This window comes from Sitodiplosis mosellana, unplaced genomic scaffold (genome assembly GCF_009176505.1).
Source record: "Sitodiplosis mosellana isolate CC-2019 unplaced genomic scaffold, AAFC_SMos_1.0 Smas_scaffold_6191, whole genome shotgun sequence".
Classification (NCBI taxonomy): Eukaryota; Metazoa; Arthropoda; class Insecta; order Diptera; family Cecidomyiidae; genus Sitodiplosis; species Sitodiplosis mosellana.
The window spans coordinates 2,399,127-2,411,338 of record NW_022601432.1 but is presented as its reverse complement, the minus strand read 5'-3'; the positions used below and the strand labels follow the sequence as shown (position 1 = coordinate 2,411,338).

The window sequence follows — 12,212 nt, the reverse complement described above, 5'->3', positions numbered from 1 at the left end:
AAGTAGAAAGCGCGGCCGATCAAGGAGCACAAGGAGATGAATAACCATATGCACAATAATGCGATGTAATATATTTTATTTATCTACGAATCATTTTTCTACATGGATCGTCTGTTTCTCTGTCTCACTTCGGTATATGATTCCAATGGCGACTAGAATATCGCTTATTTGCGCTGTTTATTTGATTCATTTCATCTTTCATTTTCTCCATAACATTAATTAACAAATGATTTTTCATCGTTCACGCAATCGCATCCCAACCGAAAAATTGTTCTTAGCCGCGTTGTTGTTCATTTCGGATCTTTTTTTTTCTGAAATGAAGATGGTATAATCGATTCGATTCCAACTGTGAACATACACACTGAATCGCATTCGTTTTCGACAATTTAATATAATCATTCGGCTTTATGCCGCTTGTTTCTTTCCTCACCTTCGTCTCGCACGTTGTCACTGGCCGTGATTTTGCTTCAAAAGCAGCGCTTACAGTATTGGGTTGCGCTCGCGCGCCGTCCGCATATATTGCATACCCTCCTGGACAGATATCAACGACGACGTACGATCGCCTAACGTGTTAAATATTTGATTTTATTGGATTTGATGACTTGATTCCCAATTATTAACACACATTGTTATCGAATCAACGTCTTTTCTCGTTCGAAGCATCGTTTTCTTCTTTCTTTCTTTCGCTCTCTTTCTCTTCACTTCTCAGTGCATAGGAAATGATGTGTACGGTGTGATAAGAATTTGGATCGTTAAGCAAAAGTCACGAATACAAACACCAGTTGGGAGTTCTAGCCGCTCGTTGAATCGATTTTCAAAAAATGAAATCTTTACTTTGGAAAATGGCCATTTAGAATGTCTTCTATGCTTGAACTAGCACAATGGAATGAATTGAAATTGTGATAAATGCTGATAATTATGTGTGAAATCTCGACTAATGATGCATTCACATATACGATCAGGCATGTTGTTTTTTTCTTTTTTCTTCTTCCTTCTCTCTGTCTCTGATCAAGCGGATCGAATATCATTCCATTGTGGAAAAAAAGAGTATGTCAGGCGTGAATCGATCCGAATACCATTTAAATGCATAACATATCTCTTGTGTGATTCGCATTTCATCGCTGTCATTGTGTTGGTTGTACAACAAGAAGTAGGGAAAAAAAAGAAGAACGTAAGCGAAGCGAGCTTCGGTGAAATACCATAATAAAATTATAACATCGGAGCGTAAAGGGCTCTGATTGAACGGGCTGTGCACAATAAATACAACAGAAGAAAAAACGGCCAAAATGAAATGAACACAAAACAGCCAAACTCATTGAAATAAAGGTAGGGCTGGATCATTTGGTTGTCTCATTTTTCCGCTCCTGAACATCAGCGTTACCAATTTCTCATTCAACTGGTTCTCGACTTCGTCGTTGTCGTTTTTTTTTTTTTAAATACATGTTTCACTGTCTTCGCTCTCTCCCCGGGACAGATCAAATATGAATACAACAACAAGAAAAAAAAAGACTAGGGAGTAGAAAAATAGGTAAGAAATGAATATAAATAATATTTGCTCTCGTGTTGTTAATATTATATTTGTAATTGGCGGTGTACATAGCGAAACGGTCTCGAAATCAACAACGTACAAATTGTGAAAACATGTTGAGATTTTGTTGTTGTTGTTGTTGTTGTTCAATATTTTCGTACAACTTTGGCTGACAAAGGAGAAGCAGAAGGAAGAAGAAAACAATATATACAAGAACTTGAATCGCACGCGAGTTCTGGTTATTTGTTGGAATTGAATGGGTCTAAATGTGCTGGCATGAGACATCGATTGGATCGAGCTCACTTCTTGACTCTCGGTTCTCTATTCTATCTGTGTATTTCCAAGCTCATTTTGCATACTGCGGCCAAATTGAATGCAAAACTTTCAATTTTCACACACACACATACTGCCGGCAACATTTGAATGAAGACGAAGTGCATTCATTGAATATATTGCATCAGGATTATTTGAATCGAACGCTCTCTCTCTTTCTCTCTCACTCACTCACACACTATCGCACACTCTTTCTCATTATATCCATGTATCGAAAGCCACAGTTGCCGATGTTCTATGTTCAGTTTGATCTTTTTTCTTCTCTCTCCTCAAATACACGGTGATTAAATATCGTTTGCCGAAACCATTTGGGTATAGGTAAAATGCAGTGTGCTAATTGTGTAGATGAAACGAAACCGACGACCGTATGAGCGAGCTCGCACGCGGGCAGCCATATATTTCTTATGGTGAACGATTGACTGTTAAGATGTTCGATTCAAAGGACCACATAAAGAAGACACACAAACGCTGAAAAACAAATAAAATTCTCGATTGAAAGCGAGCGAGAGAGAACGCACAACAAAGTGCCGAATATACGTATATATTGATAATGTTGAATATGCATGAAATCAGTCTTGTTTGGTCGGTGGGGAATTTGCAATGTTCGATGAAATTCCGTAAATGCGTATCCTTCGTTTCGTTTGAGTCCTTGTTGATTTGTATTGGTGATATTGTGCTGTGAAATCAAACGAAATCGAAAACCACAGCCGTTTCGCTTCGACTTTGCAACATATGTTTCACTGAGTCCGTACATCTTATTATTGTGGTCATATTGCATTTGATGATTGTATCGACGATTTTTGTTTATGTTTAATTTTGCTAATAATTTCACCAATGAGATTTTATGCGATTTCACATGATTCATTTATCGCCCTACCCGAACGAGAATCGCCCGAAAAAAATTGAACGCTTCGCAAGAGTAGCATATGATTTTTAGCGATTGCTTGAACATTCTTGGACCCTTGTTCACAAATCTGATAAGGTATTTTTCGGGGCCCGGAACGGAATGGAACATGAAATATACACGATTAAAGTACAACAAATTACAGGCCTGGTGGCAACACCAGCATACGCTCACATGCACAGTCGGATCGTTTGTAGTACAAATGCTGAAATCAATTCAATGATAAATAATTTTCTCTCGAATGTTGAATGTTCCTTATGTGTGTGTGTGCATCAGAAAGCAAACAAGTGGACGACGGTACACAACAAAGTAAATGCGGGAGAAAAACGTAAGAGAGGAGAAAAAAAACTTCAGCAAAAGATCAAAAGAAAACCAATCATTATTAAGAGAAAATGTTGAAAAACGAAAATGTGTTTTGACTTTGCTTTTTATTCCTTCGACGGATCGGTCTGCAGTTTTTTCTTTCTTTCGTCGGTTTCGGCTATTTTTTTTATTTCTTTATTTCATTCTCGTTTTGCAGCAGACACAAGACGAAAGTTATGCACAAAAGAAACAGAAATGTAATCAAAACGGTCTTTGGACGGTCAGTGGCTCTGCAAGACAGAGAGTTAGAGATAGAGAGAGGGAGATGGACCAGAAGCAAATAAAAACCACCTCTCAACGTCATCTTAAGTCGCATTTATTGAATATTTTGATCTTTTTCTGCGGCTTACCATAATTCGATGCAAAGTGGCGCATATTTCACCAACGCCTTCAACATTTTGCGGCCCCGGTGAAAAATGTGATCATTTGAAAATCAACAGGATGCAAAAATGTTTCAATTCATTCTCGGTCGTTGTGTCTATTTATCTCGTTCGGTGTGTGTGTGTGTGTGTGTATTGAGATTAAAACATTGCAACTGCTGGTCTGGACATGCTGATGCGGAAACTAGTTCGAACTAATATCGCCATTAACTAGTTTGCTTAAATCGCTTACACTGTGCGTGATCTTTTCAACTCACCGTCATTGGTTGTGCGCTCATATTTTTACCGATTAAATGGCATAAGGGAAACACAGAGACCAACTTCAATAGAGTTCTCTTCGAATGAGATCGAAATAGAGAGAGAAAGAGAAAAGGAAGATAGCAAATCAGCAAGAAAGCAAGAGCGCAAAAGAGATAGAGAATTATGTGGAGAAGGTACACAGCCGGAGCAAATTGGATACGCTTCGATTCAAATGAAAGAAAATTCTGTTCATGGGATTCTTTGACAGCGTTTTTCTATTTGCTTAGGTGTGCTTTTCCACATTCTTTTCATCATCGTCGTCAATTCCTGTTCATTTGACCATCCAACGCCAACAACACACACTTGATGCTGCTGCTGCTGCTGCTATTGCTGTTACTTGACAAGCGAATTGCAATGCGAACCAACCGTTTCTAGCGGTTCAACGTGTAGTGATTGGACACTTAGATCGTCTGTTCTTATTTTCTTCTCTCTATCTCTCACTCACTGTCTTGCACCTTTCTTTGATTCCATTCGTTCAATTGGCATTGCAACAAATTACACGGAAACTACTCTTTAATCAACCATCCGCAGCTGGTAATTAAGTGGAAAATTAACGTCTCCTGTTCACAAGGATCACACATTAAACACGCTCGATGTGAGACTTTTTGTTTTTGTCAGCCATTTCCCAATTCAGGTGCATCATCTATTGAAACAATGCGAAGATATAAAAAAAACCCAATTCCAATTTTCTTGTCTTTCTCCATTCAAACAGATTTCTGCAAGTAATTCACGCTCAGTCGGTAATAATTGAAGCTATATTCGCTGTGCACACGTCCATAAAATGTACATTTTTATCCATAGCTAATAATATTTATTGCATTTGTCATCTGAAATCAACCCAGCCGAGTTGAGTGAGCAAGCTGCGGAGAGACTTTTATTGAAATTTAGCCATAAAGGCACGTACAGCACCAGCACAGATTGTTAACGAAAACAGAAAAAAAATGCTATGCGATTCCGTGCATGCAATCAGCCAAAGTAATCAAATGACAAAGGTGACAGCGGTGCATTATGGTGACAACAAATGGACGTAACTATCGTTAATAGCACTTTCAACAATAATCCAGCACGTAAACATAAAACTACTTAATTTATGTACCATTAATCGAAATGTAGGTAAAAAACAATTACACAATGTGAATCAGGAACCCATAGCCAAACAACGGCCAACCAAACAAAAAAAGCAACCAAACGGTGCAAAAGCACAAATTAATAATCTGTTTTTTCTCTGCTCATGCCGAGAAAGAGATTTACATTACATTGTTAAGTTGATTTTGTGGCTACGCGAACGCATACAACAAGGTAAATATCTATCTTGGCCAATTTGCAACGCAACTCTGTTCTTTTTATACATATTATAATTTAAAATGTAAAATACCGTCTTAATTTTATGGCCATATCAGAACATTATATGAGTGCATGTGGTATATTTAGTGGTAATTTTGAGAATGTTCCATGCGGAGTGGGGGAGCCGATTATTTTTTGTTCGATATTTGTAATCGAAATGTTTCGCCAAGTTTTGCTTTTGTTTGTTATAATCATTTCGTGGAATTGGTCAACGTAAATTATTGGATTGGATGGAGAAATTGACAAAAAAATATCCAATAATTGGGCGATAAAGATAAAATGCCAGCGGTGAATTTCGACTCGTGAACTGTATGAGACATCGATGCTCAGATCCATACGTTTACATGAGAGAACTACTGTAGAAGTCATGGCATTTGTCTATTGGAAGACTCACAACTTTTATGGGTGCTGTTTGATATTGAACCGAACTCGTATTGAACAAAAGCAGATTTCGCCTAAAATGTATTCTGCTTGTTGGTGTGCGGCTGATGCAGTTCTCGTCTGAACATGGGCTTGTTGTTGAGCGATATGTTTTGCCAAAAAATGAGCCATAAGTTCTGGCATCTTCTTATGAATGTACATTATATCACATAATTTTACACATCGAAAATTCTAAGACATACACAGACCAAACGTCATTCCTCCTTTTTATACGAAAAAAAAAAACAGATTCCTCAGATGATATAAACATGTGCATTATTTTACATTATAATATCGCAGCAGGTAATTCGGCTGAAGCTGAATGTCGTCATTCAATAAAGCCAGAACAAAAAAACTGGTAGGAAAAAAAACACTCGGAGTCGGAGAATACAAAACGAAAATTGTATGTTCGGTCAACAAAATAGAGTCATCAATAAATGCATTTGCCAGAGGCAACGAAATTAAATGGCTATAAATAAATGTGTTTGTTTTTGGGTCCTTTTCAAAGTAACAAAATGTGCACACGTTTTATTGCTCAACGGAATGAATATAAAGGATTTTTGTTTCCTTCGCTCTTCAAATTTATTGATTTAGTAAATGTTGTTTTTTTCTCTGTGTATTCTTGATGTTATGAACATGAAGTGATATTTAAACTGCACCTGCTTGAAAGCGATTCAATGTGTGACATTATAAGGAAGACGAATGAAAAAAAAGACACACACACACACACACACACACACTGGGACAACGAGCGTTAAGTTGTTTTGGTGATGAAAATACAAGATTTATATAGTGTCGTTTCGAGCGATTCATTTGCTTTTAAAGTGCGATTTATCGATCATAATACAGGAGAGTGAAACATTGGGCTTCCTGTCTCATCTTCTTTATCCGCAGAAGATCCAATGAAATCTTGATTTTCAACGTACGAACGATGACTGCGATTCATGATGTCTTTTCACATGGATTGTTTTCTCTTCTCCTCTCTTATTCCGTTTAATATTTACAAACATGTTAATTAGTGGATTTATTATTATGCGTTTTTGGCCGATAAATTTATGGATTCCATTTTGAGAAAAAAAAAATATGCATCGGCTGGGAGAGAACACACAATAATAGCCCCATAGTCATAAAATGAAGAAGGCCAACAACAATAAAAAAAGGAAGAAGAAGAAGAAGAAGAAAAAGATAAATAAAACGTCCTGAACAGCAAATCAGAGGCACTCACTTCCAGGCAAAAAAAAAAATCTGAAATGGGCACCAAAATAAGATCATCTTGTCTCTCACAAGTAAAGGGTTTCAATCGTTTTGCCGAGCCTCAAATCGTTTGTATGAGTATAGCCGTCGTTTGTTTTTCGTTGTCGTCATCCAAACAAATTCAGTTATTAAAAGTTATTTTACTTATTTTTCTCTACCTCGTCGCTCCTCTCTTCATTCATCGTCATCGGTCGCGCTGTTGCTATTGTGTCAAATGTCTGGCGATCAGCTTATGATGGCGACACACTTATGTGTGAACATAAACGACAACACCAGCACTTACGCCAGCATATTATTTTAATTATATTAACACGATCGAACGGTCTGCGATCACATCAAAGGAAGGGAGAGAAAAAAACAACAACGAACAATAATAATAAAAGAACATACTGAAAATGAACAACACACATAAAATTACCGTACGCATCATGATAATATCATTCGCCTTGTTTGTTTATACATATGCGTACTAAGAGCGAGAGAGAGAGCGAGAGAGAGAGCGAGAGAAGAAGAGCATTAGTTAAATGGCTTTTCCTCGGTCGCGCTCGTGGTTCACTGTGAAACGTGTGTAAATGCGGATCGCGACAACAAACGATGGAACAAAAAATATTTATATACATTTTTCCATTTAACTAAATCAATGCGTATGACTTTTATATGATCATTGATCACATTAATTTTCTCGGCTTCATTGGAAAGGAGCGACGAAGCTGCTGCCGATAAATTCAGCCCAAATGAAAGCAACCAATTTTCAAAAGATAAAATGTAATGGACGAAAAGAAAGAAGGCGAAGAAAAAAACATACCAGTATCGTCGTTCTCTTTGGATTTTCTCCCCATTGCCACATTGGTTGCATTAAAATACCGATCGAAATGGTGTGCGCATTAAAACTGTACTTATCATCTGCTTGGATTTGAATGTCCCAGTGTATGCGCAACGATGTTTTCATTTCAACTTCTCTTTTTGTTGTTGTTGTTTGGAATTCTTTGATAGCGAATGGAGGTCTGACTACTTTGTAATGTGTCAAACGATATCTCTCTCACTCTCTCTCTCTCTCTTTGGTGATTTTTTTCTTCTTCAAATGTTTGCTAGACGCAATCACATACACGCAGGTATTTAATGCGTTATCAGCTATTACATTGTGTCTGCAATCGTTTTGAATTGCTTGCAGGATTTCGATAGCTATCGACCATCGTCAGTCAGTCCTTCCAATTCGATTCACTGTCTTATATCTCTATCTCTTCTACTTTAATTATTATTTTTTATCAACTACTTCTTCTTTTTTCACTTTTGCTGTGCACTGATATTGATATTGAGTGGGATTTAGCTTCGGGTTTTGGCGCCAATCGTCTCTTTTTTTCCGTCGATTATTTTAATGTATTTCATTGTTTTTTTTTTTTAATTCTTGAATCATGAACTCAATTAATCGATTTGCTTCTTTGCCTGGTTGTACAAACACACGAAAAATTTATCATATTCATCGAGGTTTTTCTGTTCGATTTCGTTTTTTTTTTACTACTTAAATCTTTTAAATGATCACAGAAAATTAAATTTTCCTCCATAAGACAAAATGAAAACCCAAGCAATAAATCAACGCTGTGATTTTTGTATTCATGCATTTTGACACAAAAGAACGCAACTATGCGATAACGAAAAAAAGAAGAAGAAAATGAAAACAAAATTGTGTATACACAATTTTCTCGACAGCCTTGAGGGCACACTCTGAGGCGAATGCATTAAAATGCAGACTTTGAAATCCGGATTTTGAATTTGTGTACTCTATATGTTCGTTCAACCATTCGATTTTATTGCTTCCTTTGGCTTTGCAAGTACGTATAGACCGAAAACTCCATCCAAATCAATTGTTTGAAGAAATCGTTTGAAAAGAGCGCCAGAACATTTTTTAGCTCCGAAAATTGTCTTCAATGTTTGCCATTTTCGAGTAGCACATCATCAATCATTTTCCAATAACACATCATAATACTGTTGCGTGTGTTTTATTTTTCTCGCTCCCATGCATCAATGCTGCAGAATACAAACAAACCAGAGAAGAAAAAGAAATAAAGTCATAAATCTACTTACATCCATGTTGGTACGCCTTGCAGTACACCATGCACCTCATTTCCATTGTGTGCAATGAGTGTAATTATGAGCAGTGCAACGATTATATTGTTGCAACGTTGTTTGTTCTTCCAACGCGTCCAAACTTCCATGGTTTCCCTATCTCGTTTTATATATCTCGCTGTCGCTGGGCAACTTTCCCGAAGTTTGCGGTTGTTGTTTTCTCTCCGTCTTTTTGTCGATAGCTTAACTTTCAAGTTGATACGAAATAATTGTTTTGTTAGCTTTTCTCTTGTCTTACTCGTTTATTCAATGCCGTATCGTCCTTTATCGTAACGGAAAAGTCATCATTTCAATCACAATTGTTTATTTTTCGTTTCACTTAATTCTCTTTTTTCTCCGTATTTCGCGTTGTCTTCAATGTTTCTTCCTCGTTTTTTTTTTGTTTTATGTTTTTTTTTGGGTTTAGCTTTCACAGAAATACACACTTTTTTTTTGTTACTCTAATTCGGTTTTTCCTTCATTTGATTTCAACTGAATTTAGCGAACGAAAGTCATCACTGGTTTGAAAAATTGAACAAAAAACTTTTTCCACTTTGTGTTACTTTATTCGTTGTGTTTTTTTCTTCTCTCATCTACTTGTTTCATTCGCTGTGCGGATTGAAATTGATATGGCTTGTCATCGAAGTAAGTTCATTGACTACAACTGGTGGGGTGAAAATCTATATGCACTCATCGGATGTACGGTGGAATCAAGTGCCATTGCAATCACACGATGCACGTTCATCGAAAAAAAAAATAAGAATTCGCTTACATGGATAACTTTTGTTTAGTTTTTTTTTGTTCTCGTTCTCCGGTCCTGAAAAGAGAATAAGAAGAAAGACGGAATTGAATGAACGTAAACTGGAAATGTTGGGGGAAATTGTGTCGTTTAGTTGTGTGTGTTTTTTTTTTCTTCATTTTTCACTAGTTATATGTGGTTTGTGAATTAGAAAAAAGTCCTTCAAAAGGTTACGCGTGATAAATTGGCCAAATTACACATAATATATATTCCGTGACATTGTTTTTGTTGTTGTTGTCGTTTTCATACTGGAGAAACGATGGTTCCATCGCTTGAAAAATATTAATGAAAAATTTTGTGCTTTGAACAGTCTTGGCTTGAGCACAATGCTTCTTGACTTTGTTCCAGCCAAAAAGAGGTATTTCGAGAGATTCGAGCAAAAACATGAATAATCTGTGCATCTTTGCTTTTTGACTTGCATTTGGTCCATTCGCAAACATCACACATACACACAACTTTTGTCAGTAAAAATGATATTTGATTAGTGTTGTAAGTGAGTTTTGGGTTGGTGCATGTTATTCTCAAAAGGCACCAAATGGTATCATGATGATGATCTCAAGGAGAAAGAAGGACGCGCCAAATGAACGGACAAGTGTTTGACATGTTCGGATATATTGGCGTTGGCGAGTGATGATTCACAACAGTCAGACGAACACAAGACGAGATGTCAATGATAATGATCAAATAGATTTTTTTGCAGCGATTACAGCAAATTTCAGTTGGAATGGTTTTATGGGCAAAGAAAAAAAAACTTTGGGATCAAAGAATCCGATGCAAATGATTTGGCAAACATTTTGGCTGAAAACAAAAAGCTATTCAATTCGATGTTAAACCATTTGAGGATATTTTGTTTTCCTTTTCTTATTTTTTTGAATTAATACACAGCAAAATCTTGATGATATATACAAAAGAGAGTACCGGCCCGCAAGCGGTAAACGCATTGAATGAACAAAGAAGTAAAATGGGAAAAAAGCATATGGATAAACAAATAATATAATATCTGTGTGCTTCGTTGCTGAGTGACAATCAAGAAGCTGTGTGTATGTCCCCGCGCTCAACCGAGAATAGTTGAAGCTGCTTGTTCGCTTCCATGGTTTTTCGATGAATAGAAAATGCTATTTTACCAAAACATTTATTAGCATCATCATTTTGTCGGTTAATGGAATTAAAAACCTCTCTCTTGTTCCCTTCGCAGAGAGCAACAGCAATAGCAGCACCGGCAGCCAGTAGTAGTAGCAGCAATAGCATCGTGCTTTTACATGGATTTTTGTTTTATTTTTATCATTTTTACCGAGAACAGATAGAAAAGCCATAAAAACGAAAATTATTTCTCTTGCAACAAAGACCAGCTCAAGAATCACAAAAGAAAATCACTGTACGTGAAATTATCGCTGTCTTCTTTGCTCCCCTCTCGATGGTCTGTCTCTCATTTATTTTTTTTTTGGTTCGAGCGTTGCTGAAATGTGAGGGATTCCACATCGTATACAATTTTCATCTCTGTTCCATTCCAAATCATTTGACCGCCATGTCAAAAGTCGTAAAAAAAGCAACAATACCGTGCGTGTGTGTTACTGTCTTTTATTTAGATGAAAAAAAAAAAAATAAATGCGTTGAGGCGGTCGCTACTTTACAATTTTAGACTGCACCTCAGCTTAGTTTGCGTTTCAATAGATAAGCAGCACCGATGTGTATTTCTGTTCCACCGGCCACAACTCAACTGTACAGCCACCACAGTGCAACTGGATATTTTACAATGATTTGGCTCAATGACTATTTACACTCTTCCATCATCATTGCCCATCATTGCCGTCGTCGTCGTCGTCATCGTCATCTTTTTTTCACGAAAAGTATGGTTTTCTCTTCCTTCTCTCCCGTCAGTTTAAGTTAGTAGTTGCTGCTGCTTCTAAATCACCAAACACAAATTGAATGTGATAAAAAGCAGCGCCAAGAGTGAAAATGCAGAGATTGAAAGGTATTAACATCATTTTCTGGCTAAATGAAATGACAAAAGAGCGAGAGACACAAGCTCGAAATGAAATCGATCACACGACGACGACGACACACATTGAATATGATGATGCTTTTGATGTCATTCGCCCTATTCTTTGTCCATATTCGGTTGGAACAAAAAGAAGTCTTTTAGTTTACTATGAGCTATTTCTCGTTTATTAGCCGGGATTATTGAAGGATGGCACATTGTTTTGTTTGGTTTTTCTGTGTGTCTACTTGTGGTTGACGAGACGGAAAACTATTTTCACTTCATCACAAAATAAATCACACGGCCAGCGGCGTATTCAAATGTGAAAATGCAACAAAAGGCGGGTTTCCAAGTCAAAAACCTTACTTCAATTAGTCAGATGGCCATTACACTACTCGATTTGTTTGTTTGTTCCTTCTTTAGACTGATTCATCTTCATTTTAGAGCTACAGAATTGAAGCGTTCTAATTGAACAGTTTGCAATTGCATCACATGTAAACGACCCG

The 12,212-nt window shown here is 36.9% G+C and overlaps 2 protein-coding genes across 4 annotated transcripts in view; both read right to left on the bottom strand.

Moving 5' to 3' along the window:
* Window positions 1-12,212, bottom strand: part of LOC129576712 (proteasome subunit beta type-6) — a 50,633-nt gene that overhangs the window by 847 nt on the left and 37,574 nt on the right. The window lies entirely within an intron of this gene.
* Window positions 1-12,212, bottom strand: part of LOC129576707 (protein Wnt-5) — a 46,455-nt gene that overhangs the window by 29,860 nt on the left and 4,383 nt on the right. For all 3 annotated transcript variants that reach the window (XM_055462204.1, XM_055462203.1, XM_055462205.1), the window contains exon 2: window positions 8,909-9,746. In XM_055462204.1, coding sequence (XP_055318179.1) covers window positions 8,909-9,039 — 131 coding nt within the window. In that variant the 5' untranslated portion in view covers window positions 9,040-9,746. The remainder of the gene's footprint in view (window positions 1-8,908; window positions 9,747-12,212) is intronic.